The sequence below is a fragment of the Orycteropus afer genome, unplaced genomic scaffold (assembly GCF_000298275.1).
Source record: "Orycteropus afer afer isolate SDZICR_OR568_19922 unplaced genomic scaffold, OryAfe1.0 scaffold00111, whole genome shotgun sequence".
NCBI classification, from domain to species: domain Eukaryota; kingdom Metazoa; phylum Chordata; class Mammalia; order Tubulidentata; family Orycteropodidae; genus Orycteropus; species Orycteropus afer.
Genome location: NW_006921698.1, coordinates 6557171 through 6582860, shown reverse-complemented (window position 1 = coordinate 6582860; position 25690 = coordinate 6557171). Strand labels below are relative to the sequence as shown.

At 36.1% G+C, this 25690-nt stretch overlaps 1 protein-coding gene across 1 annotated transcript in view; it reads left to right on the top strand.

Moving 5' to 3' along the window:
• Positions 1-25690, top strand: part of NEMF (nuclear export mediator factor) — a 78098-nt gene that overhangs the window by 11773 nt on the left and 40635 nt on the right. Inside the window, exons 4-16 of the mRNA XM_007943680.2 lie at positions 497-622; positions 4184-4332; positions 6207-6274; positions 10010-10096; positions 10790-10863; positions 16692-16762; positions 16843-16918; positions 17312-17374; positions 18797-18874; positions 19144-19352; positions 19564-19755; positions 20049-20112; positions 22073-22161. Of these exons, the coding sequence (XP_007941871.1) occupies positions 497-622; positions 4184-4332; positions 6207-6274; positions 10010-10096; positions 10790-10863; positions 16692-16762; positions 16843-16918; positions 17312-17374; positions 18797-18874; positions 19144-19352; positions 19564-19755; positions 20049-20112; positions 22073-22161 (1346 nt within the window). The remainder of the gene's footprint in view (positions 1-496; positions 623-4183; positions 4333-6206; positions 6275-10009; positions 10097-10789; positions 10864-16691; positions 16763-16842; positions 16919-17311; positions 17375-18796; positions 18875-19143; positions 19353-19563; positions 19756-20048; positions 20113-22072; positions 22162-25690) is intronic.

The following is a 25690-nucleotide window of genomic DNA, read 5'->3' as shown; positions in this document are numbered from 1 at the left end:
ATAGCAGGGATTGTGGGGTTGGCGCGGGATTGGGCAGTGTTTTGTTCTGCCATGCATGGTGTCGCTGTGAATCAGAAACGACTCGATGGCACTTAACAACATAACAACAACAATTACTCTTGAGCATGAGTGAAGCATTGAAAGAAAATTTGGGATACTTAAAAGACTGAAGTAGGAAGAGACTTAAAAAATGTCTAGAACAAGGGAATGAATACTTACAGAGCAACAAAGCAAATTTTGTCTGTCAGACATCTGTCATTGTCTACTTAAAAGTTAAATATGAGCGACTGTTTCAGAGTTAGCTTCAGTTGTCCACAATAAAACATTTTTCCTCTGATTATCACCTGTAAGGATTATTTTGTAAGTCTGTTGTTGATTGCTTTTTAAATATTACTCCAGATGTTACAATGAAAAAAACCTTATTTAAAACCAACACTAAATAATTAGGATTTCAATGTTAACGTAGAAATGATTTTTTTCTTTTGTTTCTTATTAGTGCCGAAAACATTTGAAGAGTCGGAGATTAGTTAGTGCGAAACAGCTTGGTGTCGATAGAATTGTAGATTTTCAGTTCGGAAGTGATGAAGCCGCTTATCACTTAATCATTGAGCTCTATGACAGGGTAAGTTAAATCTGGGGAGGTGAGGTGAAGAATTCATCAATAGTCTTTCATGTAATAGTGGTGTAAACATGAGTGGGAACATTTTTTTCTTTGTCTTTGGCTGTTGACATTCTAGGAAAATAATCAAGTTCCATGCAAGTACAATACACCCACTCCTAATTTATCAACATGGTTCCAAAGTTTAATTAATACAAAAAAAAAAAAAAACCTCACTGCCATCAAGTCATCTCTTACTCATAGCAACCCCCGTTGGGTTTCCAAGGCTGTAGGCTGTAAATCTTTACAGAAGTAGACTGCCTCATCTTTCTTCTATAGAGTGGCTGGTAGGTGTATCATCGACCCTTTGTTTAGCAACCAAATGCCTAACCATTACACCACGAGACCATTCATTTTGCTTAATAATAACCTGGAATTGCTTTTTGGGGGATTGTCCTTATAGTAATCACCACATTTTATACTTGCGTAGCCTCTTTGCAAAGCAGATGAATAATATGTATTTAAATTGTTTAATAGGACTAGGAAGACAAATACTATCTCAGTTTTACAGATGAGGTAATGAGCCAAGAAGATATATCTATATATGATGTTGGGATAGTCTAAACATCATGAGATCAAGCTCTTATCAACAGGAGGTCAAATGCTCTTCAAATTCTATGAGTTAGGTGTACAAATCAAATCTAAATGTACAGAAAAATTTCCTCCAATGAAGCAGACATTTCTAGGGCAATGTTAAGCACTGTATAAGTTAAAACAAAAGCCTATTACTGTTTTGTGGCAGGTTGTTGTTAATATGTGCCTTCGAGTCAAACTCAACTTGTAGTGACCCCTCCTTGGGTTTCTAAGGCCATACCACTATGGACGTAGATTGCCCAACCTTCCTTCTGAGGAGTGGCTAGTGGGTTTGAACTCCCAGACTTCTGGTTAGCAGTCAAGTGTCTTAGGTACTACGCTACATAGGGAGGGTCAGTAGGTGAGGAATAGGTCTAATAAATTTCTTTTTATCTGGAAGTTAAAAGATAGGCAAATCATAATTATTTAGAATAGCATAATGAATAGGAGATGAAGATCTGAGAATTAAAGAAATTAGCTGATGCTTTACATTGTGAGGGAGCCCTGGTAGTACAGTGGTTAAAGCATCTGGGTGCTAACCAAAACATCAGCAGTTTGAATCTACCAACTGCTCTGCAGTAGAGGGATGTAGCAGTTTGCTTTCATAAAGATTTATGGGCTTGGAAACCCTATAGGGCAGTTGTACTCTGTCGTTTAGGGCCTCTGTCAATTGGAATCAACCTGAAAGTAAGTTTGGTTGGGTTGGGTTGGGTTTTACATTTTGAGAATAGTGTAACACAACCAAAAATTAGTCAAATAGTTGTGTTATAAGTAAGACAGCAGTTGAGATTTAGAGGCATTTCATACTATTTTGTATGCTGTTGGTCTCAAGGGGAGGACTACGAAGGGCCTTACTGTCCTTGCTTCCTGTCTCTTACTTTTCCCATTGGTCACCAAATTCTCCTGGGGAATGTTTCATGAGCTTACAGGAAAATAAAACTATATGAGTCAAACGTTTAAATATAAAAAATGAAATCATAGAAATAGATGAAAATACGGATTAAGAAGATTGATAACCTTGGGATGAAAAAGACCTCCAAGCCTAATAGTGAAGATAAATATTGACTTATTACTTAAATAATTTTAAAATTTGTATAAGACAGAGAACACCATGAACTAGATTGAAAAATAGAAGATGGGGAAAAAATATCTATAACTTGTATAATAGGTGAAATGTTCATAACCCTAACATACAGTTCTCACAGAGCAGTCAAGTGGAAAAGGCAAAGTGCTTAATTAGTGAAAAAAAGAGGATATAGATGGCTTAAAAATTGAATACATTTTTACAACCAATTACTGAAGAAATAGATTTTTCTTCTTTCTTCCTTTTCTTTATCAGTGTGTAGAAGAAGATTGTAGAAGTTAACAACAAGCAGTTTTAATAAGAATGTAGAGATAAAGGGCAAATTAGAGTTTTATTTTTAAAGGATAGCTTAAGTTTTTATGTATAACCCTTAACCCATGATTTCTGGTTCTGGTAATTTTTCATAAAAAGCAGTTAAGACAAATGCTAATGAAAGACTGTACCAAGAGTATTCATCATAGTGTTTATAATAGTTGAAACTTAGAAAGAATGTAAATGTCTTTAAGAGATTGATTAAATGATTAAGGTATACCCATATACTGGAACACCTCGCAATTTTAAAAAATGATTATATAGAGTCAAATTTTTACATATTTTATTGATTTATTATGAATATTTTTACAGCGTGCTTGTAATAGTTTTGAGCCTTTTATTAGTGGTATGACACATACATCATAGGATTGTAATTCAGTGAATTATCACAAAGTAAACATACATGTATTAGTTATTCATTGCTATGTAACAAATTATACTAAGACTCAGTGGCTTAAAACAAAAATTCGTTTTCTCACAATTTCTATGGGTAGGATTCTGGCCATAACTTAACTGGATACTTGGGTTCAGTTCTCTCATGGAGTTGAAATCAAGCTCTTGAACGGGACTGTGGTCTCATCTGAACTTCGACTGGTGGAATCCCCTTCAGAATTCACTCATATAGTTGTTGGCAGGTATAAGTTTTTCACTACATGGGCCTCTCCACAGGGATGACTTACAACATGGCAGCTGGCTTTTTTACATCAATAAGGGTAGACTTTAACTTAGAAAACTTATAGCAATGCTAATAATTCTTCCTCAGTAGCAATAAAAATGAATTTCATCTGTCAGAGAAAAAGATAACTACAGAGGTTACAGTTTTATAGCTGGTTCCATTATTAATTAAGTAAATTTTTGATAGTTGCAAATGCAGTACAGGTACAAATTCAGTACAGGTACAAATTACAGGTGCAAATGCAGTACAGTACAAATTCCCTAGGTAGGAAGGAGATCAGTTCCTAATTAGTTGTTTCAAAGTGAGGGCAAATTTGCGTAACTGTGAAAGACAAGTAGTTGTCCAGAGTCGGAAGTTCATAACCTGGAGACTGCCTATATATTGTTTTCGGACAACCATTGTTTTTATTGAAATCAGTAGTGGTCATTTTGTTGCTGCATTTTTATCTCAATGTTTTAAGGATTTTTCTCTGTCTTTGGTTTTTAGGAGCCTTGCATTGATTTGCCTAGGTTTCTCTTAATAAGCCACAGTGTTCATACACTTGCCTTGCAAATGTAACGGAGCTCAATGTGTTATACTTCTGTTAGTGACTCCTGTAGAAACACTAGATGATAAATTTAAAATTGCTTTAGATTCCTTCATTATGTTTCAAATGTTGAGTCTTTAGAATTTGTTTATCTTATTTCACCATAGACAGATAAAAACATGGACTGGGCAGATAGAGTGATGTCTATATGTGACTCAGGTGCTCTTTTTGTTTTACAACTTTATTTTGTAGACAGTAATTAGGCTTTTAAAAGACTACATTTGCTTTCTCAATTTTTACGAAAATTTGAGAATGATTTAGAAAAGCATTAAGTTATATTTTATTCCATTGCAGGGGAACATTGTTCTTACAGATTATGAGTACCTAATTTTAAATATCCTAAGGTTTCGAACTGATGAGGCAGATGATGTTAAGTTTGCTGTTCGAGAACGCTACCCAGTTGATCATGCTAGAACTGCCGAAGCTTTGCTTACCTTGGAAAGGTAACGTGTTTTATTCATAAATTGATTTTATACTTCATTAAAAGATAAAATGAGTCATGTGTAAGAACAGAACTGTCAGATAAGAAAATAATTTATTTACTTGGATAAAATAAATAAATTCAGACCGCTTAATGATGTGCACGGGAGCAATTAACCCTTACTTGTAAGTAGCAAATGTATGGCTTTTAAAACTGAATTGGGGTTAGTTACTTCAGGTGTTAATTATGATGGTCTAGAAAATTGAGGGGAGTTCTTAGCATTTTGTTAGAAGGTAGATATTTTGGGAGTGCGAGGGAGATAGAAATTCTTGTTTAGTTGAGAAAAGGGAGTAGGATAGGATATGGTGATGATTATAGCCATACTCTTCTGCTTGGAAAACTTGTTGCATATAGCAGTGGTTCTCAAGGTTTACCTCTTTGAGTCACTCAGAGAGCTTTTTGAAACATGGATGGCTGGGCCTTACCTCACAGAGTTTCTGATTCAGTATGACTGGGAGTAGGTCTAAGAATTTGCATTTCTAAAAGTCCCCAAGTTATGTTGATGCTGCTGGTCTGAGGACTACCCTTTGAGAACCACTGGTGTGCAGCATCCTTTAGAGTTCTCATTAAATGCTTCATCAGGCAAATCCATTTCAAGTGTTAAGATGTGCTTGAATAATTTCTTTTAGATAGCACAAGGCCGGTCCCTATGACGCAGAGGTTAAAGATGTCTCAAATGTCCATCTTCTCCAAACTGCCATGCCACTCCATTATCTCTGACATCAACTCCTCCTCCACCCCTCAATAATCTCCCTCCAATCTTAGGATTTCATAGTTCTCACAGAACACACAAACTCCCAAGGAAATGGCTCACATTGTGATGATGGAGGCTGGCAGGCTGACAAGTCCCAGATCTGTAGGTAGGTTTGGAGGAATGTCCCAGCTCATGTGGTTGCAGGGGTTTGCAAGCCCAAATCAGCAGGTCAGATGACGGCTGCTGTCTCAGGTACAGGGGTGAGATGATGATGAATCAAATGCAGAACTGGAGCAAGAGAGCAAACTTTTCCCAGAACATTCCTGTATATACCCTCACAGAAGCTATGGGTGGTGACTTAAGTCACACCCTCCAGCTAGTTGGGTCTCAAGATACATCCCACCTTAAACAGGCATGGAGAATAGGATTTACAGTATATCACAAAATGGGTGGTGACTTGAGTCACACCCTCTAACAAGACAAGACTTGGGGTGCATCCCATCCTCAACAGGCATACCCAAAACCAAACCCATGCCGTTGCGTCGATTCCAACTCATAGTGACCCCCGTTGTTTTTCTGAGTCAGTAAATCTTTATGGAAGTACATTGTCCAGTCTTGCTTCCACAGAGTGGTTGGTGGGTTTGAACCACTAACCTGGTTAGCAGTCAGATGCTTTAGGCACTGTGATACCAGAACTCCTTTAAATCGGCACATGCATTAAGATTTACAATACATCACAAAGTGGAGAACTAGAAGGGCCATATTAAACAATTCACTGTACTGCAAGATAATAGCAGGATCTGCAGACAATATTTAACTTTTATATGAAATGTCTCTTTCATGTCATTTATATATGAGCAAATTGAAGATAAGCAAAATGACACAGTTGAAAAAGTATTGATTTATCTTAGAAAAACTTGATTCAAGTTCCAGTTCTACTGTTCAGGAGCCTATTAACCTTAGATAAGTTAACTAATTCTGTGACCAATTTTCCCACTGGCAAAATGAACTAATTCCTATTATATTTCAGAGTGTTGCGAAGATCAGATGAATTGATGCATATGAAAATATTATAAATATAAAAGTTGCTATAAGTTTGTTAAGTATAAGATAGTAAGAGGTGTGTCAATTTTGTTTCATAGACTGACTGAAATAATAGCCAATGCACCTAAAGGTGAACAACTGAAGAGAATTCTTAATCCCTTACTTCGTGAGTAATTCTGCATATGGCAATGAAATGTTTGCAGGCTAGTGTTGTTCAGGAATATATTTAAATCTTCTATTCCTAGTAGAAAGTATAAGCAATTTAGTAAATATAGAATGGAGTTTAAAATTACATTTTGAGTAATAGGAGTATTTATTTTCATGAAAAAAAGTTTATTGTACCATATAAAGTTTGAACTTTTTTTTTACTAGACTTTATTTAAAAGCAGTACAACTGGGCAAACTAATAGTGTATTATTTAGTATTTTAGTGCTAGCTGTAGTAGTCCAATAAATCAGTATTTTTGATACTTTCAGTGTGAATGTTTGGTTAATAACCACTTAGCTTGGTCTTTTTATTGGTATATCTCAGAGCATCTGAGTATCTGCCAGGCCCCCTTGACACCTAGAGTAAAGATAATCAGTAAACTATTATACTTGAAATCATTATTTATCCTATAGAAGGGAACGTGAAAAAGACCTTGGGGAGGCATGTATCTTTGATTAATAAGCACTGTTGTTAGGTACCATCAGTTCTGACTCATAGTGACCCTCTGTGTAACAGAACGAAACACTGCCTGGTCTCGCGCCATCCTCACAATCATTGCTGTGCTTAAGCCCATCATTGTAGCCACTGTGTTAATCCATCTCATTGAGGGTCTTCCTCTTTTTCGCTGACAGGCTACTTTACCAATCATGATGTCCTTCTCCAGGGACTAGTCCCTCCTGATAAAATGTCCAAAGTATGAGACAAAGTCTCGTCATCCTTGCTTCTAAGAAGTATTCCAGTTGTACTTCTTCCAAGACAGATTTGTTTGTTTTTTCTGGCAGTCAATATTCTTTGCCAACACTATAATTCAAATCCATCATTTCTTCTTTGATCTTCCTTATACATTGTCCATCTTTTGCATGCATATGAGGTAATTGAAAATGGCTTGGGTCAGGTGCACCTTAGTCTTCAAAATGACAACTTTGCTCTTTAACACTTGCAAGAGGTCTTTTGCAGATTTGCCCAAGCGTTAACATCATTTGATAATTTTGACTGCTGCTTCTATGGGCACTGATTGTGGATCCAAATAAAATGAAATCCTTGACAACTTTAATATTTTCTGCATTTATCATGATGTTGCTTATTGGTATAATTGTGAGGATTTTTGTTTTCTTTATGTTGCGGTGTAATATGTACCAAAGACAGTAGTTTTTGATCTTCATCAGTAAGTGCTTCAAGTCCTCTTTGCTTTCAGCAAGCAAGGTTGTGTCATCTGCATATCTCAGGTTGTAAATGAGTCTTTCTCCAATCCTGATGCAGTGTTCTTCATATAGTCTAGCTTCTTGGATTATTTGCTCAGCATACAGTTTGAATAAGTATTGTGAAGGTATACAACCCTGACACAATACAATACTGAGCATTAGGGAGTTACTGTTCCTCTCTTGTGAAATTAGAATACGTATAAAGTTATCTTTAGAACTTTTCAACTCAGTATATTGTTGTTGTTGTTAAGTGCCGTGAAGCTGCCCTGACTCATAGTGACCCCTCCTTGGATTTCAAGGCAATATCACTACGGAAATAGATTGCCCAACCTTCCTTCTGAGGCGTGGCTGGTGAGTTTGAACCACCAGCCTTCTGGTTAGCAGTTAAGTGCCTTAGGCACTATGCTACCAGAGCTCCTAACTCTTAATATGTTGTTGTTGTTGTTATGTGCCGTCGAGTCGGACCCGACTCATAGCGACCCCTCCTTGGGTTTCTGAGGCAGTATCACTACGGAAGTAGGATTGCCCAACCTTCCTTCCGAGGAGTGGCTGGTGGGTTTGAACCGCCAACCTTCTGGTTAGCAGTCAAGTGCCTTAGCCACTATGCTACCAGAGCTCCTAACTCTTAATATAGTATGTGTAAAATGTTATGTTAGACTGGGTTCTCTAGAGAAACAAAAACCAGCAAAGCTTATATATGTAGACAGAGAGAGAGAAATTTATCTTAGGAAAATGGCTCACAAACATATAGAAGCCAGTAAGTCCAAAGTCCCTGGAGGAAACGTCAGGCTGGAGGCAGCCTTAGCTTCTGCAACCGCAGGGGGCCAAGAAATTCAAGGCTGGCAGGCAGTACACTGGTTGTTGACTCCAACGAAAGATGAATATGAATCCAAGATCTTCAGGCTGAGCAGTGGGCTGCTCACTCACAGAAGGTTGTAGTCAGCATACCAGGGTCCCAATCCACAGAAGAATGTCTCTCTTCCCAGGATGTCCCTGGATATCCTGGAAGCAGACCACACCCTTAGGGAAACTCCCCTTGGGCAGATTGGCCACTCAGAACACAGTCATCCGATCCCATCATGGGAACAACCACACAGAACTGGGGTCCAGCCAAGTTGACACACAGTTCCAACTATCACAAATGTGTAGATTTGAATTAAGTAAAAATCTCACCCTGGCAAACTCCTATAATTTTTGATATCAGGTAGTATAAATTCTTGCAACTTTGTTCTTTTTGAAAGTTGATTTGGCTATTCCAGGTCCTTTGCACTCTCTTACCAGTTTTAGGATCAGCTTGTTACTTCGTATAAGAAGCCTGTTGGGATTTAGATTGGGATTATGTCGAATGTATAGATCAATTTTGGGAAAATTGCCATCTTAACTATATTGAATCTTTCATTCCATGCATGGGGAATGTCCTACCATTTGTTTAGATCTTTAATTTCTTTCAACAGTGTTTTCAGTGTATATGTCTTTTACTTCTTTTGGTAAATTTATTTATTCTTTTTGATGTTATTATGAATGGAATTGTTTTTCTCAAATTCCATTTTTAGTTAGAAATATAATTGATTTTGTGTATTGATTTTGTATTGTGCAAACTTGAAAAAGTAGTTTTTTGTGAATTCCTTAGAATTTTCTAGCAGATTCTTGTCGTCTGTGAAAAAAGATGTTTTGCTTCCTTTGAATTCTGAATCTCTTTCATTTATCTTTTCTTTTTGCCTTATTGCATTAGCTAGAACCTCCAATACAGTGGTGGATAGCAATGGCAAGAGTGGACATTCTTGCCTTACTCCTGATCTTCACTCACTACCGTTGATTTGATTCTGACTCATAGTGACCTCCTCCTTGGGTTTCCGAGGCAGTATCTCTGCGGAAATAGATTGCCCAGTCTTCTTCCAAGGAGTGGCTGGTGGGTTAGAACTCCCAGTCTTCTGGTTAGCAGTCAGATGCCTTAGGCACTATGCCACTAGAGCTCCCATTCCTGATCGTAATTCAGTCTTTCACCATTAAGTATGATGTTAGCTGTAGGTTTTTTTGTAGGCACCATTGTCTGGTTGAAGAAGTTCCCTTCTATCCTTAGTTTGGTGAGAATTGAATTCTATCAAATGTGTTTTCTGGCCATCAGTTGAGGTGATCATGTGGGTTTTGTCCTTTATTTAATTGATAGATATATTAACTGGTTTCTGGATGTTAAATCAACTTTGCATTCCTCGGCTAAATCCCTCTTGGTCATGGCTTATATTCCTTTTTATCTGTGGCTCAATTCCATTAAATTCCTGTAACTTTTCCATTGATATCTACATGTTTATTGTAGCCCCAGATTTCTATAAGTACTTGAATTATCATTTCTAATGACACTTCAAAATAATATAAACTAATTATTTTCATTAGTTATTATTAAGTAGATAATTTATATTGATGTATACATTTATAGTATATTTTGAATGTTAAATTTTATAAAATATATTGAATATAATATTCTGCTTTTGTAGCCTATGGACCAGCTCTTATTGAACACTGTCTTATAGAAAGTGGATTCTCTGGCAATGTCAAAGTGGATGAAAAATTTGAAAGTGAAGGTATATCTGCATGGTGCAAGTTTTGTCTATTTTCATTTTGTAAAACTTTGAAACTTATTTCTGGAAAAGTAATGAGTAAACTGGTAGTCCTAGGCTTTAAAAATTTGACCTATAAATTTCCTTTACAAAATTAAAAAACAGTGTTTTTAATTTCTGAAGTATACTAAGTCAATGTAATCCTAATGAAAACACTAACAGATGCTGTTGTTTTTGCTATAGTTCTTTTTGTTTTGTTTTTAATAAAATAAATTTGATACTCATCTGGAACAAAAACATGAAAATTTTTAAGAAAACTCTTCAAAAATACTAGTTACGATGAAGAATAACTCTTTCACAGATTAAAATGTACTATAAAGCTACACAAATTAAAATAGTAATTTTTTAGAGAAGGACTACACAGAATGGAAAATCCAGGAACAGGCCCAAATATGTGAGAGAATTTAATATAGGAACAAGATTGCCTTTGCTATCATGGGGAGAAAGATGGATTTTTTCAATAGAAGTTAATTGAGACAATAGGCTAGCCAAAACACATCTTTATTTACATATACTGATTATAAACATGAAACAGATGCATGTAATTTTCTTTAACAATTTATTTCATAAACACTCCTGATTTTTTACATAGTAATTAACAGTGCCTAATCAACTTTTGATTGCTATTCCTTTTTTCCTTTTTCATTCATCCATTAGATATTGAAAAAGTACTTGTTTGTCTGCAGAAAGCAGAAGATTATATGAAAACAGCATTCAACTTCAGTGGAAAGGTAGCACCTTATATTTATTGTGGTTTTGTTCATTTAGAGTTTCAGAATTTAATATTATTAAAGTGTTAGTATATGTAAATTTTATTATCTTAATTTAGATTATTGACACCTACACTATGCTTTCAGAAGGAAGGTTGGGCAATCTACTTCTGTGGTGATACTGCCTCGGAAACCCAAGGAGGGGTCGCTATGAGTCAAGTCCGACTCGATGGCAAATAACAACAACCACAACATACTATGCTTACCATAATAGCTTTTTAAAAATTTCTCTTGGTTTGTGTCTTTGTTATATAGTACTGCTAAAAGAGAAATATCACAAGTGGATGACTTTAACAAACAGAAATTTATCCTCATAGTTCAGGAAGCTAGAAGTTCAAGTTCAGGGCACCGTTTCTAGGGGAAAGCTTTTTCTCTCCGTCAGCTCTAGGAGAATGTTCTTGTGCCTTCTCAACATCTGTGGGCCCAGTGTTCCTTGGAGCTCTCCTTGTGTCTTGGCGTCAGTGTTCCTCTGGGTGTAGGAGGTTTCCAGTGCTGAGAGCCTTATTCCAAAGGACATACTGCTCTGCTGACTCTGCTTTCTTAGTGCAGTGGGTCCCTCTGTCTCTGCTCAGTTCTCTTTCTTTTTATCTCTTGTAAGATAAAAGATGATGCAGGCCAAATCTCAGGGCTGTGACCTGGTTAAGGGTATTACATCTCATCCTAATCCCCTTACCACTTCCTGCCTGATCATGTCATGGAGATGATTACATCATTACATAATTGCCAACCACTGTTGGCCCAGCCATATTGACACATAATATTTGGGGACACGATCCAGTCCATGGGTGTGTAATTTTTTCAAAATCTCTCTCTTTTTTTTTTTTCCCCTGCATACCTTGCTGGTGCTGTTATTTACCTCATAGGCCTGTCCTGTCTATTGTTTGGCTGAAGGTTGAGCTGAGGGTTCAGTTCTATGCTTGAAGTGTGACTCAGTCCCGATTCTTGTGAGTTCCACCAGTCTCTGTCAGACCAGTGAGGTCATCTTTATGGTTTTGAGTTTGGGCCCACATTTTTCTCCTGCTCTATCTAGAATCTCCAATTTTGATCCCATTCGGAATGGTTGGCAGTGGTAGCCAAGCACCGCATCTAGTTTGGTCTCAAGGTCATAGAGGCTGAGGTTTGTTTGGTCCATCAGTCTATTGGACTTAATATTTCCATGCTTTTTTGATTTTCTTCACTCTCTTTTGTTACTGATGGGGAACCAATAAATAGTTATATTTAGTTGGCTACTCACAAGTTTTTAAGACCCCTGTCATTACTCACTGGAGTAGAATGTATAACATTGTCTTTGTGGACTGTGTTAATGCCAGTGGACCTTGATATCCCCTGAAACTCATTCCCTCAAGATTTTTGGTTATGGTTAAGAAATTTTCATAACTTTACCTCATGTGCTCTATTGTGTATATGGATATATTTGCAGCACATATGAACACATATATAGGAGCATCCTCTGTCGAACTTACATGTATTTGTGAATGTAGTATTTACCTTTGTTGCCTTTAACTTTTCTTGTGCTTCTTCCAGTGTCTTACTTCACCTTGATCATTTTGTGCTGACCCCTTTATTGTATATTATCTTTCCCTTCACTCAAGTTAATGTATGTGTACATGCTAGTTATTGATTCCCCTCCCAAGCGTGGTATACCTCAGAGATGTTTTTTCCCGTGTGTAAACCTTTTCTTGACTTTTTATAGTAGTGGTCTCATACAATATTTGTCCTTTTGTGTTCGACAAATTTATTCACCATAGTGTCCTCTAGGTTCATCCATGTTCTCAGGTGTTTCACAAAAGCATGGTTATTCTTAAATGTTGCATATTTCATTATGTGTATATACCATAATTTGTTTATCCATTCATCCACTGATGGGCATTTAGGTTGTTCTCTTTTTACTATTGTGAACAGTGCTGCGATGAACATGAATAGGCATATATCTATTAATATCGATGGCTCTTATTTTTATAGGATATATACCCAGTGTTGGGATTGTTGGATCATATGGTATTTCTGTTTGCAACTTTTTAAGGAAGCGCCATACCATTTTCCATAGTGATGGAATCATTTTACATTCCTTTCAGAAAAGTACTATGTCAAGTTAATATTATCACCATAGAAAAATTGAGGAATTTAAAAATGTTTCTTCTTAGGTTGATTTTTAGATAGAGAAGCATAGTTTAATTTGCTAGTACTTTTCAAAGCCTTAGTGATTTACATCCTTCGAGTAGGCAAACACCCTCTGAATTACCTCATTTTTTTTTTTTGTGTATATTTCTTCCTTATTTCAAGTTATAACTTTACTTACATTCTGAAGGGAAAAGTTCTGATTAATTATAGGTAAATTCAGACCAAATATACATTCCTGGTTTTATAAAAGAATTTCTTACCAACAAAATTAACCAAAGACTTACACTTTTTATTTTTGCTTATTTACTTAAAAATACTTTTTGGCTTTTTCCTTTTTTAAAAATAACAGAACACGTAAGAGATAGAGAAAAAGCAAAATGCACATGTATACTCCTACCACTTTATCAAATCACTACTTTTCATTTTATTCCCTTCCTGTTTCTTCTTTTTTTTTAATGCATTTTATTGAAATACAATTTAGGTACAGTGAAATACACAAAACTAAAGGTTGCGCAATCCTACTTCCGTAGTGGTACTGCCTCGGAAACCCAAGGAGGGGTCGCTATGAGTCAGGGCTGACTTGACGGCACATAACAACAACAACAACAAAGTGACATGGGTCAATGCTTTTTTTTTTCAGTGTTTCCTCCCCTCCCCTCCCACCCTGGCAACCAACAAAGTTTCCCTCCATATATAAACCTTTCCTTGACTCTCCACAACAGTGAACTGATACTATGTTTGGCCTTCTGTGATTGACTTATTTCACTCAGCATAATGTACTCCAAGTTCTTCCACATTATGCAGTGTTTTGCAGACTCTACATTATTCTTTAGTGCTGCACAGCTTCCAGTATGTCTATGTACCATAGTTTGGTCGTCCACTCTTCTGATGGGCATATAGGTTGTTTCCATCTTTTTGCTATTGTAGATAGTGCTGCTATGAACATGAGTGTGCATATATATCTGTTCCTGTCCTGGCTCTCACCTCTCTAGGATATATACCTGGAAATGGGGTTGCTGGGTCAAAGGGTATCTTCAATTCCAACTTTCTAAGGAATCGCCATATTACTTTCCACAGTGGTGGTGTCACTTCACAGTCACACAAGCAGTGTATGAGAGCCCCAATCTCTCCACATCCCCACCAGCATTTATTATTTTCTGTCTCATTGAACCTTGCTATCAGTGCTGAGGTGAGACAGTATATCTCATTGTTGTTTTGATTTACATCTCTCTGATGGCGAACGATTGTGAGCATCTTTTCCTGTATTAGCTGACCACCTGAATATACTCCTTGGTGAAGTGTCTATTCGTGTCTTCTGCCCATTTTTCAATTGGATTGTTAATTCCTTTGGTGTTGAGGCATTGGAGTTGTCCATCAATATAAGTCCCTTGCCAGATATGTAATTATCAGCAGATACGAATTTGTTACTGTCATTTTTGTCATGTGCTTTTTCATTGTGTCAATTTCTTTGTTCCATATAATTTTCTATGCTGAGCTCATTTTGTTTATGAATCATGTTATCACTTCCTTCATTGCTATTGTTTTAGTATTTGCTGAATATTTATGCTGGTCCTCTTTTTTATTTTGATGTGAAAGTTTATCATTTTTCTTTGAGGTTACCCTGTGATTTATAGTTTTCTTCCCAAGTTTAGACAGTCTGTTCTATCTTGTAGTTGTCTTGACTTCACTATAACTGGGTTGATTTCTGGGCTATATCATCATGTGTGTTAAGGGTCAGTTGTTGTTAGCTGTTGTTGCTTCTCTGTCCAAAGGGCTCTCTTTAGCATCTTTTGTAAGATTAGTCTGGTTTAAACAAATTCTCTTAATTTCTGCTTATCTGGAAATGTCCTAATTTCACATCATATTTGAGGGACAATTTTGCTGGGTACATAATTCTTGGTTGGAAATTTTTCTCTTTCAGGATTTTATATGTACCATCCGAGCTTAGTCTTATTGGTTGTTGTTCCTTGTAGGTAACGTTTCAGTTTTCCCGTGCTGCTCTCATGATTCTTTGTTTGTCTTTGGTTTTGGTGAGTTTGATGATGATATGTCTTGGTGTTTTTCTTTTGGGGTCTGTCTTGTTTGGGGTTTGTTGGACTTTCTGAATGGATATATTCTCATCTTTCATCATATCAGGGATGTTCTCCTCCAAGAAATCTTGGAAAATTTTCTCTGTGGTTTTATTTTTCCCTTCCTGTTCTGGAATTCCAGTGACACATAGGTTATTCCTTCTGATGATATTCCACACGAACCTAGAGTTTCTTCATTTTGTTTAGATCTTTTTTCTGACTGATCCCTTTCCAAAGAAGTATCCAGGTATTTGTCTTCAGTCTCATTAATTCTGTCTTCCATTGCACCAATTCTACTTCTTTGCCCTTTCAATGTATTGTCTATTTCTGACAATTTAGTATTAATCTTCCGGATTTCTATCTGTAGATTTAGAATCATTTTTAATTTTTCTGTCATTTTGTTCTTGTATTTTCTTCCAGAATTCTTCTAGGGTTTTGTGTGTGTTTTCCTTGGTCTGTCTCTCAGTCCTTTGAAGATACCTAAATATAATTCTTTTGAATTCCTTATCAGGGAGTTCCAATGCTGCGTCTTCCTCAGGGATGTGTTTTGGGTCTGTATCCTGATCCCTTGTTTCTTCTATTTATCATGTTTCTTTGTGTGGACTGTGATACTCTGTTGTCTCTGAGGCATTGTGACGTTTTTATATTTAAGTTTAATTGGTGATTATATGTTGGAGTGACTTGCCCACGATTTTAGTTTTCTGTGTTTTGTTTGTATGCTATCTATACAGGCAGGGTACTGTACTGTACTCTTCTATTCCCTAGTTGACAGCACTTACACACTCATCACCTGTCTCCTTTCCTGTTTTCAACCTCTCTTATGTCCTTGCTGACCCTGGCAAACAGAGCCTGTTCTTAGGTCCCTGGAATCTGAGTGAGAATACTATCACTTTAAAATCTAAAATAGTTGCCACTTACAAACATTCAAAATGGCTGCGCCCTCGGTCACTTTAAATATCCAGTAGCTGCCATGTATAAACAGTCAAAATGGCTGCTCCCTCTGGACAGTAGAAAGTCCACAGCTCAGGCTGTCTCCTTCCTTGCTGTTTCCCTTCCTAGTCATAAGCCACCAGAGCAGTTGTCCCTGCAGCCCTTTGTGACCAGGACTGATCCTTAGGTCAATTCTCAGGTCCCAACACCACTTGGAAATACACAGGCTGTTGGTCTCGTCAGAGTAGCTGACAGTCTGCAGCTCCGACCATCTCTGTACTCACTGTTTTCATTCAGGTTTTACCACTAGTGGTGCCTAATCCACGTCTGTATAGTTCCTTTCAAAGCTCAGGGCTCCAGATTAGCTTGTGTATCTCTTGGTTTTTTATTTTCTTTGTTGAAGAGGGTCTGTGTCGCTTATCTGCCTATTCCTCCATGTTACTGGAAGTCCCTTCCTGTTTATTTTTATCTATGAATAAACCAGTATTTTCTAACATTACTAATCAAGTCTAAAAAAATCATTATGAAAAGGGATATAATCAATAGATAGATGCAGTGATTATCTGTAGAATAATTTTGTAAATTAAACTAATAAAATTAATTAGTAGTGGAAAAGTAAATCTTTATTAAATACAGGTAGAATTTAATTTTAATGTTGGATTTTTGTAGGGCTATATCATTCAGAAAAGAGAACTAAAACCAAGCCTGGAGATAAATAAACCAACTGAAGACATACTCACGTAAGCATGCAGGCATGGGTCTATTTGCTTTGGATGTTTATTAATGTTATTGAACGTGATGTAATAAATATGTTTTACAGGTATGAGGAATTTCATCCTTTCTTATTTTCTCAACATTCACAATGTCCATATATAGAATTTGAATCATTTGACAAGGTAGGTTTTACGTTTCTCTTCTTTGACCAGCTCAATGGCAAGATAGATCCAAGTTTTTAAAATTAATGCAAATTTGCTTTGATTGAGAGATTGAAAATATTCTTCCTTTACAAGAACTGTGAATCTGGAAATTAAAAATGAGTGTTTCATAGATACAGCTGTTGGAAACTTATTTGTTGCCACTTTGTTTTAAGATAAAAACACAAAGACAATTCTTTTTTTTTTTTTTAATTTGATTCTTGATACTGTTTAGTTGTATAATACCTTTAGTGGATCTATTCAAGTTCTTGAGTAATGTTATGATACAAAAGAGCCATAAAATTCTGAGGATACAAGTTGTAGTAGAGACTTTGTTTCTTTCAGCTAGTTATTTTTTTCTTTTTTTAAAACAAGGCCGTGGATGAATTTTATTCCAAGATAGAAGGTCAGAAAATAGACTTAAAAGCTTTACAACAGGTATGGTATGATTAGAAACATTTATATTAAACCAACTATCCTTGGGAGCTCTACTATCCTTAGTGTGGTTTGATAGGTGAGTAGTGCTTTCATGTAGGGAAGTACAACCTTTTAGAAGTACCATGGGAACACCCTGGTCTCTTTGGATAAAGGTCCAGGGGGATCTCATTGTTGAAAAATATATCCTTGTCTGGTCTGTCAGTATATCAGATATTCTCTGATAAGGGAAATACAGTGGGGAGGTGAGACTTGTTACTTACTTACACCCTAGGATTTCTATGAGTCAAAATCAGCCTGACTCATTACACTACAAACTGGGCTGCTAAGGGATTACTGTTCTGGGAGATTTTAAATAGGCCAGAAGAGGGACATAAAGCTTTTTTTCTTTCTGTACAAATAAGTATATTTGTTTATCATTAAATAAAGTTAACTGTGTTTTTATTTTCTTTAAAATGGGCTTTTAACCACTCTTACACATTAACCCACAAGAAGAGCTTAACATGCAGTGCTTTTCAAGTTCATCTGTCTATGTTTTTAGACCATTTGCTGCAGAACATTTATTTTTTGAAATTGGCAACAGTCATTCTTGACTTAAATGAGATTTGATTTTTCAGAAAACTTGGTAAAGTCTTAAAAATCTATGTTGTAAAAATTTGAAATTATATGAGTTGTTTCCTTTCCCCTACCCTGTTTTAACAAACTAATAAATACTTAACAGTAACATTCGAACCCCATGTTTTTATGTACATCAAAATATTTATGAATTACTTTGGTAACCATTGTGGGTTCTTTCATAGTCACCATTCTAAATATTTTTAATATTTTGGTAGTAATTTCATCTAGCATTCATATACTTAATAATTGGTGATGCTATGAATAGTTTTAGAAAACATGTCCCCAAATTGATAACTGAAATGTAAATCATATATGATAAAATGCAAGTCAAATAACTACCATAAGTTGTGTTATTAATTTGGAAAAAGAATATTCTGTAAAATACTGGAAATAATGCTAAGAAAATAAAAAGTAGCAATAAAATAAGAAGATGGTGTTTTGGTTAATTTATGCACTTCAAGAATTAAATCCTCCCAAACTTTGCATTTATGCTGTGAAGAAATGTCTAGAATTCTACCTGTTTGAATAATGCAAAGAATTTAAGGATTCATGTCTTATATACAATATAACTTATAATCAAATACCTTTCTACATAGGCAGTGGTAAATGGGTGGGCAAGAGGTAATTTTAGAACATGCAACACTGATGTAGAATAGGCCTGGGGATGGGGAATATGGGGAACTTTAGCTAGCTAGATAATAACATTGAGAGAGCAGAGTAAAAGCGAGTCAGTTTTAGGAGATAAGAGAAAGAAGGTACTAGGAAATAGAAGTCTAATTTTTCCATAATCTCCTTTGCCAATTAAAGGAAAAACAAGCATTGAAGAAATTAGATAATGTCCGAAAGGATCATGAAAACAGATTAGAAGCTCTTCAACAAGATCAGGTATTATGTTTAGATTTTTTAAATACTTTTTCAAAAATGTTAAGTTACTGGCATTATTCTCACTCAAACTCACTGCCATCGAGTTGAATCTGACTCATAGCGAGTCCTTCTTGGGTTTCTGAGGCAGTATCATTATGGAAGTAGATTGCCCAGTCTTCCTTCTGAGGAGTAGCTGGTGGGTTTGAACTGCCAGTCTTCTGGTTACCTGTCAGATGCCTTAGGCATTACACCACGGCATTTTAGTAAATGTGTTTTGTTTATTTCTTAAGGAAATCGATAAACTGAAAGGAGAGCTCATAGAAATGAATCTACAGATAGTTGACAGAGCCATTCAGGTAGTTCGAAGTGCTTTAGCCAACCAGATAGACTGGACAGAAATTGGATTAATTGTGAAAGAAGCCCAAGCTCAAGGAGATCCTGTTGCAAATGCAATCAGAGAATTAAAGCTGCAAACAAATCATGTTACGATGCTGCTGAGGTAAATTTGTCTTCATTTTGCTACTTAATTGTTACTGTATTCATTTAAAATATTTTTTCTTTCCTTGTATTTGGAAACTTAACCTTAAAGATAAAGCAAAATAATTTACATTAAAATAATAAATTTACTGTAAACCATTTATACTTTCACTGAAAAAAATGAAAAGCTATATCATTGACTTTAGTGAAATACTATTGAATATTTTTAATAGAAATCCATACTTGTTATCAGAGGAGGAAGATGATGATGTTGATTGTGACATCGGTGTTGAGAAAAATGAAACTCAGCTGCTAAAAGGAAAAAAGAAAAAGCTAAAGAGTAAACAGATGCAGAAGCCTCAGAAAAATAAGCCCTTACTTGTTGATGTTGATCTCAGCTTGTCAGCATATGCTAATGCCAAAAAGTAAGTCATTGAAGTACAAATTTGAGGTAAAATGTTATCTGCGATAAATTAGTTAAGATATTAAGATATCCTTTAAGATATCCTTCAGATTAAGAATGTTCGGAAAAATCGGTGTTTTGCCTGTGCATACTTTTTTGGGTTTAAGTATTTTTTACGTAGGTTTGTGCATTATCTGTTTCGATACAGAACAAATAAAATATATTGTAACGTAAGAGTCTGTGTAGTTAGAAATAACTAACTCTATTAAAGAATAGAGATATTACTTTAAATTAAATAGAAATATGTTTTTTAAGGTACTATGATCACAAGAGATATGCTGCCAAGAAAACACAGAAGACTATAGAAGCTGCTGAGAAGGTATTTACATTTCTTAGAATGAAAATTGTTTTTCCTGGTTTAATTTAATGGCCTGAATTACTTCTTCAATTTAAACGTGGTTTTCTAAATCAGAAATGCTTTCAAAATTAATTTTGCTTAAAACATGTATTTCCAGTGTCTTTTTCCTTCCCTAAACCACCAACTCCAGTCTTCCCCATTGGTAAATAGCACTTTCATTCTTCCCCTTTGCTCAGGCTAAAAACATTAATCCATACTCTTCTGTCATAAACTACGTCCAATTTATCAGCATATTCTTTTGACTTTCCCTTTAAAATATATTCAGAAGGTGGCTACTTAACTGTTTTCTCTGGTCTAGGTCTTCATCATCCCTATATTCTCATAGACTAGAACAGTAGCTTCTTACTGGGACTCTTTCCTTATGACCGTCTCTCACTACAGTTTGTATTCCATATATTAGCTGTAGTGATTGAAAGTATATATGTGGTTAAAAAAGTGAAGCCATTTCACTCTTTTCTTAATCTTCCAGTTTTTCCCCATCTTACTCAATAGTATTCAAAGCCCTTTCTCTGACCCACAAGGTCTTACATGATTTGCTCCTCTCTGACTTCATCACCTGTGTTCGTTATACACTCCTTTCCAGCTACACTGGAGTGTATTGGTTCCTAAAACAGTGAGGCATGCCACCCTCTTTTTGCCCTTTCTACTTGAGATGCATTTCTTAAAGACATTTTCATGGTTTGATACCTGCTATCATTGATGTATGTACTCAAATGAGACCTTATTAGAGAGGCCTTTCTTGACTACCTTCCACTATTCTTTCTTTATTTACTGTTTTGTTTCTTATAAAACACTCTCATCACAACATATAATTATTTGGATATTTGTCTATCTTCTCTAGTAAGTTACATGAAACTAGAGTCTTGTCTCTCTTGTGCATTGCTGTGTCTCAGCCCCTAGAATGTTAGGCAACTTTAGGAGAGGTGCTTTAATATCTAGAGTGGTCTTTATGATTTGACCTTCTATCTCACTAACCTCAGTTCTTGACGTTTTATCCTGTGATCACTACTTGCTGGTCAAACTGGCCTTCTCTTTTTGCTTACAGTGCTCTTCCCATTCTTTGCCTTGATAACTCTGTTAATCTGCAGGCTTTAGCTTAAATGCCACTTACTCAGAGATACCTTCTTTGACCATAAAGTAAAACTTAAAACCAAAAACCAAATCCACTGCCATCGAGTCAATTCTGACTCATAGCGACCTCCATTGGGCTTCTAGGGCTGTAAATCTTTACAGAAGTAGATTGCCTCATCTTCCTTCCGTGGAGTGGCTGGTGGATTCAACCTGCTTACTTTTTGATTAGCAGCCCAATGCCTTGACCACAGTGCCACTTACCTTGCTTATTATATTGAGCTCAAACATAGCAGTGATTGTGAGGATGGTGCAGGACTGGGCCATGTTTCATTCCGTTGTGCATAGGGTCACTGTGAGTAAGAACCAACTCGGTGATACCTAACAAGAACATTCTACTGCCCTGGTGTCCATAGAAGCAATTACCATATGTTTATTTGGATGGTTGTGTTTAATGTTTCTTTCTCCTCATAGACTGTAACCTCAGTGGGGGGGTGAGGACTTTGTTTTATTCAGTGTTGTATCCCCACCATCTAGCACAGAACCTGTTACATAGTAGGTACTTGATGAATATCTGGTAAATGAATGAAGCTTTTTTTTTAACTTGCAAGACTTGAGCAGATATTTGGATATTATAAAACTTTGACTTAAACTATTTTAAAATTTAAGGCAAAAATTACTTCTATGTTAATTTTTCTGTGTTTGTGCATGGGGAGTGGAGTAAGGTATAGACAGTGCCAGTTTGTGATGTTTTAAAAACTTTATTGCCTTATTGTTTACTCTTAAATAAATTAAATATCATTTACTTAAATTCTCCACAAAAAATTATTTAAAAAACTCGTCTTAAAAATAGGCATTCAAGTCAGCAGAAAAGAAAACAAAGCAAACCCTAAAAGAAGTCCAAATGGTTACATCTATTCAGAAAGCAAGAAAAGTATATTGGTAAGTGTTGTACCTTTTTTAAATTTAGTTTATATTTTTATCAAAATTTAAACATGGACCTGGTTTAGAAAATCAAGCAGTTTTACAAAGATTGTCATGAAAACTTTGTTGTTGTTGTTATGTGCCATGGAGTCGACTCATAGCAACCCCTCCTTGGGTTTCCAAGGTGATATCACTATGGAAGTAGATTGCCCAGCCTTCCTTCAGAGGAGTGGCTGGTGGGTTTGAACCGCAAGTCTTCTGGTTAGCAGTCAAATGCCTTAGGCACTATGCTGGCAGAGCTCCTGCCATAAAAAGTAGTAACCTTGTAATTTTTCACTCCTGATTCTGTGCCCTGATCTCCCAAGGAAGCTACTTTTAATTGATTCATTTGGTATTTGCTTATTTACCTCCATTTCATGTTGTAGTCCTGCTTCTTGATTTGTCTGTTTTAGATCCCTATCTATTGATTTCTCATTATGGAAGATGATGATTTCACTTACTTTCTTCCTGTGCTCCATTAAATAAACACACTGCCCAGCCTTCCAGTATATAGTTCCACTATGCTTTTGTTAAGATTGGTATTCTGCGTTAACATTGTTTTGAATATCTAAATTGTAGTCACAGAGAGGGAGCTCTGGTAGCGTAGTGCCTAAGGCATTTGACTGCTAACCAGAAGGCTGGTGGTTCATATCCACCAGCCACTCCTCGGAAGGAAGGTTGGGCAATCTACTTCCTTAGTGATACTGCCTCAGAAACCCAAGGGGGGATCGCTATGAGTTGGGTCCGACTCAATGGCACATAACAACAACAACAGTCACAGAGTCATGCATTATGTTCTTTTTATATCAAAACCCATACATTTTATTTTGTTTTCTTATTCTGCTCAGCTTTTTGTCTTCCTTAATGATAATAATTGTCTTTTTTTTTTCTTTTTCATTTGCTTTGCTTTTATTTTTGCTCTTATCACTGATTCATCTCCAAATATGTTCAAACACGTTGGAATTCTGTATCATCATCTTACAGAAGTCTCTCCTGAAGCTTTTTATCCCCTTTATTCTAGATAATAGACTCTTTGCTCTTACTCTTTAATCATGCTAAGATTTCCCTTTATTGCTCTCTTCAAAATTCTCTTCATCCCTGTCTGTGTTGGAGTGTTTGTCATGGATCTCTCATACTCTCTCCCTTTTGATTGATGGAGTGTGTATTCCAGGAGATCTTGAATGTCTAACAGATTTTTGAGATCTTGAATATGTATAAAAATTATTTTTCTCTCATACTTAATAGCTTGAATATAGAATTCTAGTTCAAAACTACATTCCTCAGATTTCTGAAAGTGTTGTTCTATTGTCACAGTTCTCAGAGTTGATCTTAAGAAGGGTGATGCCATTTTGGTTTTTGGTATTTCATATGAAACTCACTTTTGCCTTTCTATAAGTTGTGGAATCTACTTATTTTTTTCTTTCTTTCTTCCAGTTTTCTGAAACTTCATGACAGTGTGGGTGGCAAGGATATTTGTATCCATTATGCTAGATACTCTGTGGGCCTTTTTCATTTGGAAACTTTTAATTCAGAGAGCTTTTCTTGAAATGTTGGACATCTTCATGCCCTCCATTTTGTTTTCTTTCTCTTTCTGGAAGTCCTGTAATTTAGATACAGGATCTCCTGGGCTAGTTCTCCAGTTTTCTATTTTTAACTTTTTTTTGTTCTGCATTCTGAGAGATTTCCTCAATTTTATCTTTGAATCCTCCTACTAAATTTATTGCTTCCTATCATAATATTCAAAACTCAAAATTATGATAGGAAGAAATCATAATTTTAATTCTAAGGGCTCTTTTTCAATGTCCACTCCTTGGAAGGAAGATTGGGCAATCTACTTCCATAGTGATATCGCCTCGGAAACCCAAGGGAGGGGTCACTATGAGTAGAATCTGACTTGAGTGCAGTGAGTTTGGTTTTTTGGTTTTTTTTTTTTAATGAAATAAATGATCTAATTTGATACCCACATTTTATGGAAAAAATTGTTTCAGAAGTTTTACAATGTAAATTCATACTCTAGTTAAAGAAGACCTAGTACTCTGAAAATATTTAGAAACCTTTTGTATCTGCTTTTCTGGTGGGGAAGAAAAAAATGGTAAAAGATTAAAAGCGTTGTTTCCTTTCCAGTTTTCTGGTGTAATTTTCCTGGCTTTAAAAAACTCTAAATGCTCTACAATGTTTAATGACATACTCCTCCTTCAGACCTTGGGCTTTACACGGACAGGGACTAGGTGTGTCCCTAGCACAATATCTGGCATGCTTGGGCTCAGTGGATAATTGTTGAGTTTCTAAATAAATGGGCTAAAAGGGGGTGGTGGTGTAAAAGAGCTCCTTTTTAGTTCTTTGAATGTTCCTTTTTATAACTTCCTGTACTGGTTCCTCTTAACTCTGAGAACAGGCTATATTAAACTTTGCCTTTTTTCAAGTATCCTCTTGCATATCTCTATTTCACCCAAGATTTTTTTTTGTTTGTTTTTGTTTTTATCTCTAGATTTCCTGTTAAAGACTTTATAATGCCTAGTGATTCTCACATCTTTAACAGGACATTAAAATGGTGACTGACAGTTTTCTGTGCATGAGTGGGATCTCTGTGTGCAACCAACAATGTCAGTATCTTTAGGTCTTTCCTCTTCAGCTGGTCCCACTTCCCAGAAAAGATTCTTTTTCTCTCCTGCTTGGAAGAGCTACTGTCAGCATTTTGGGAGTCCTCTGGGAATAAAAAACTGGGGAGTCTTAGTATCCATTCATTTACTTTCTTGGCTCTGTTGTATATATGGTACCCTCACTTACCAACTATGCCAAATACAGATCCTCGGTATGCTCTTTCTAGAGAATTAATCTCTGACCTTTTGTGTGGAAGCAGCAGTTACCCTCATGATCAGAGCTGGGAAGAAGATGGAGGGATTAACTGCTTCTTGAACAGATTTTCACCAGTTGTCATGTTTGACATCATCTCAAATCCTATTTCCAGAAGTACCTTGTCAATTTTTTACCTTTTTATGTTTTTACATTATAGATCAAATTGGTTCTTGGCTTTTTCCACTGTCAGCTTAGTATGTTTTCTTGTGTTGGCTCACTTCTCCATTAGTTTTCCAGTTTTTAAAGTTTTGTTGAGATCTGCCCACTACCCGCCCCCCCTTTTTGTTTTTAACGCATCTATACAGAAGCCCTGTTGGCACAGCGGTTAAAGCACAACTGAAAGGCGGTTCAAACACCAGATACTCTACAGGAGAAAGAAATGGCAGTCTCCTGTAAAGATTTACAGCCTTGGAAACTCTGAGGCAGTCACCCTCTGCCTTACAGGGTTGTTATGCATTGAGATCAACTCAGCAGCAACCTGAATACAACTGACTTGTAGTTTTCATTTCTTAAGAATGTTTTTGTCAGGTGTTGGTATCAGAGTCACACTGCCTTATAAAACAAGTTGAGAAGTGTTCTTTTTACTGTTGTTCTTAAATGTTTGATGGAATTCACCTGTGAAACTGAGTGGTCCTGGAATTTTTTTTTTATT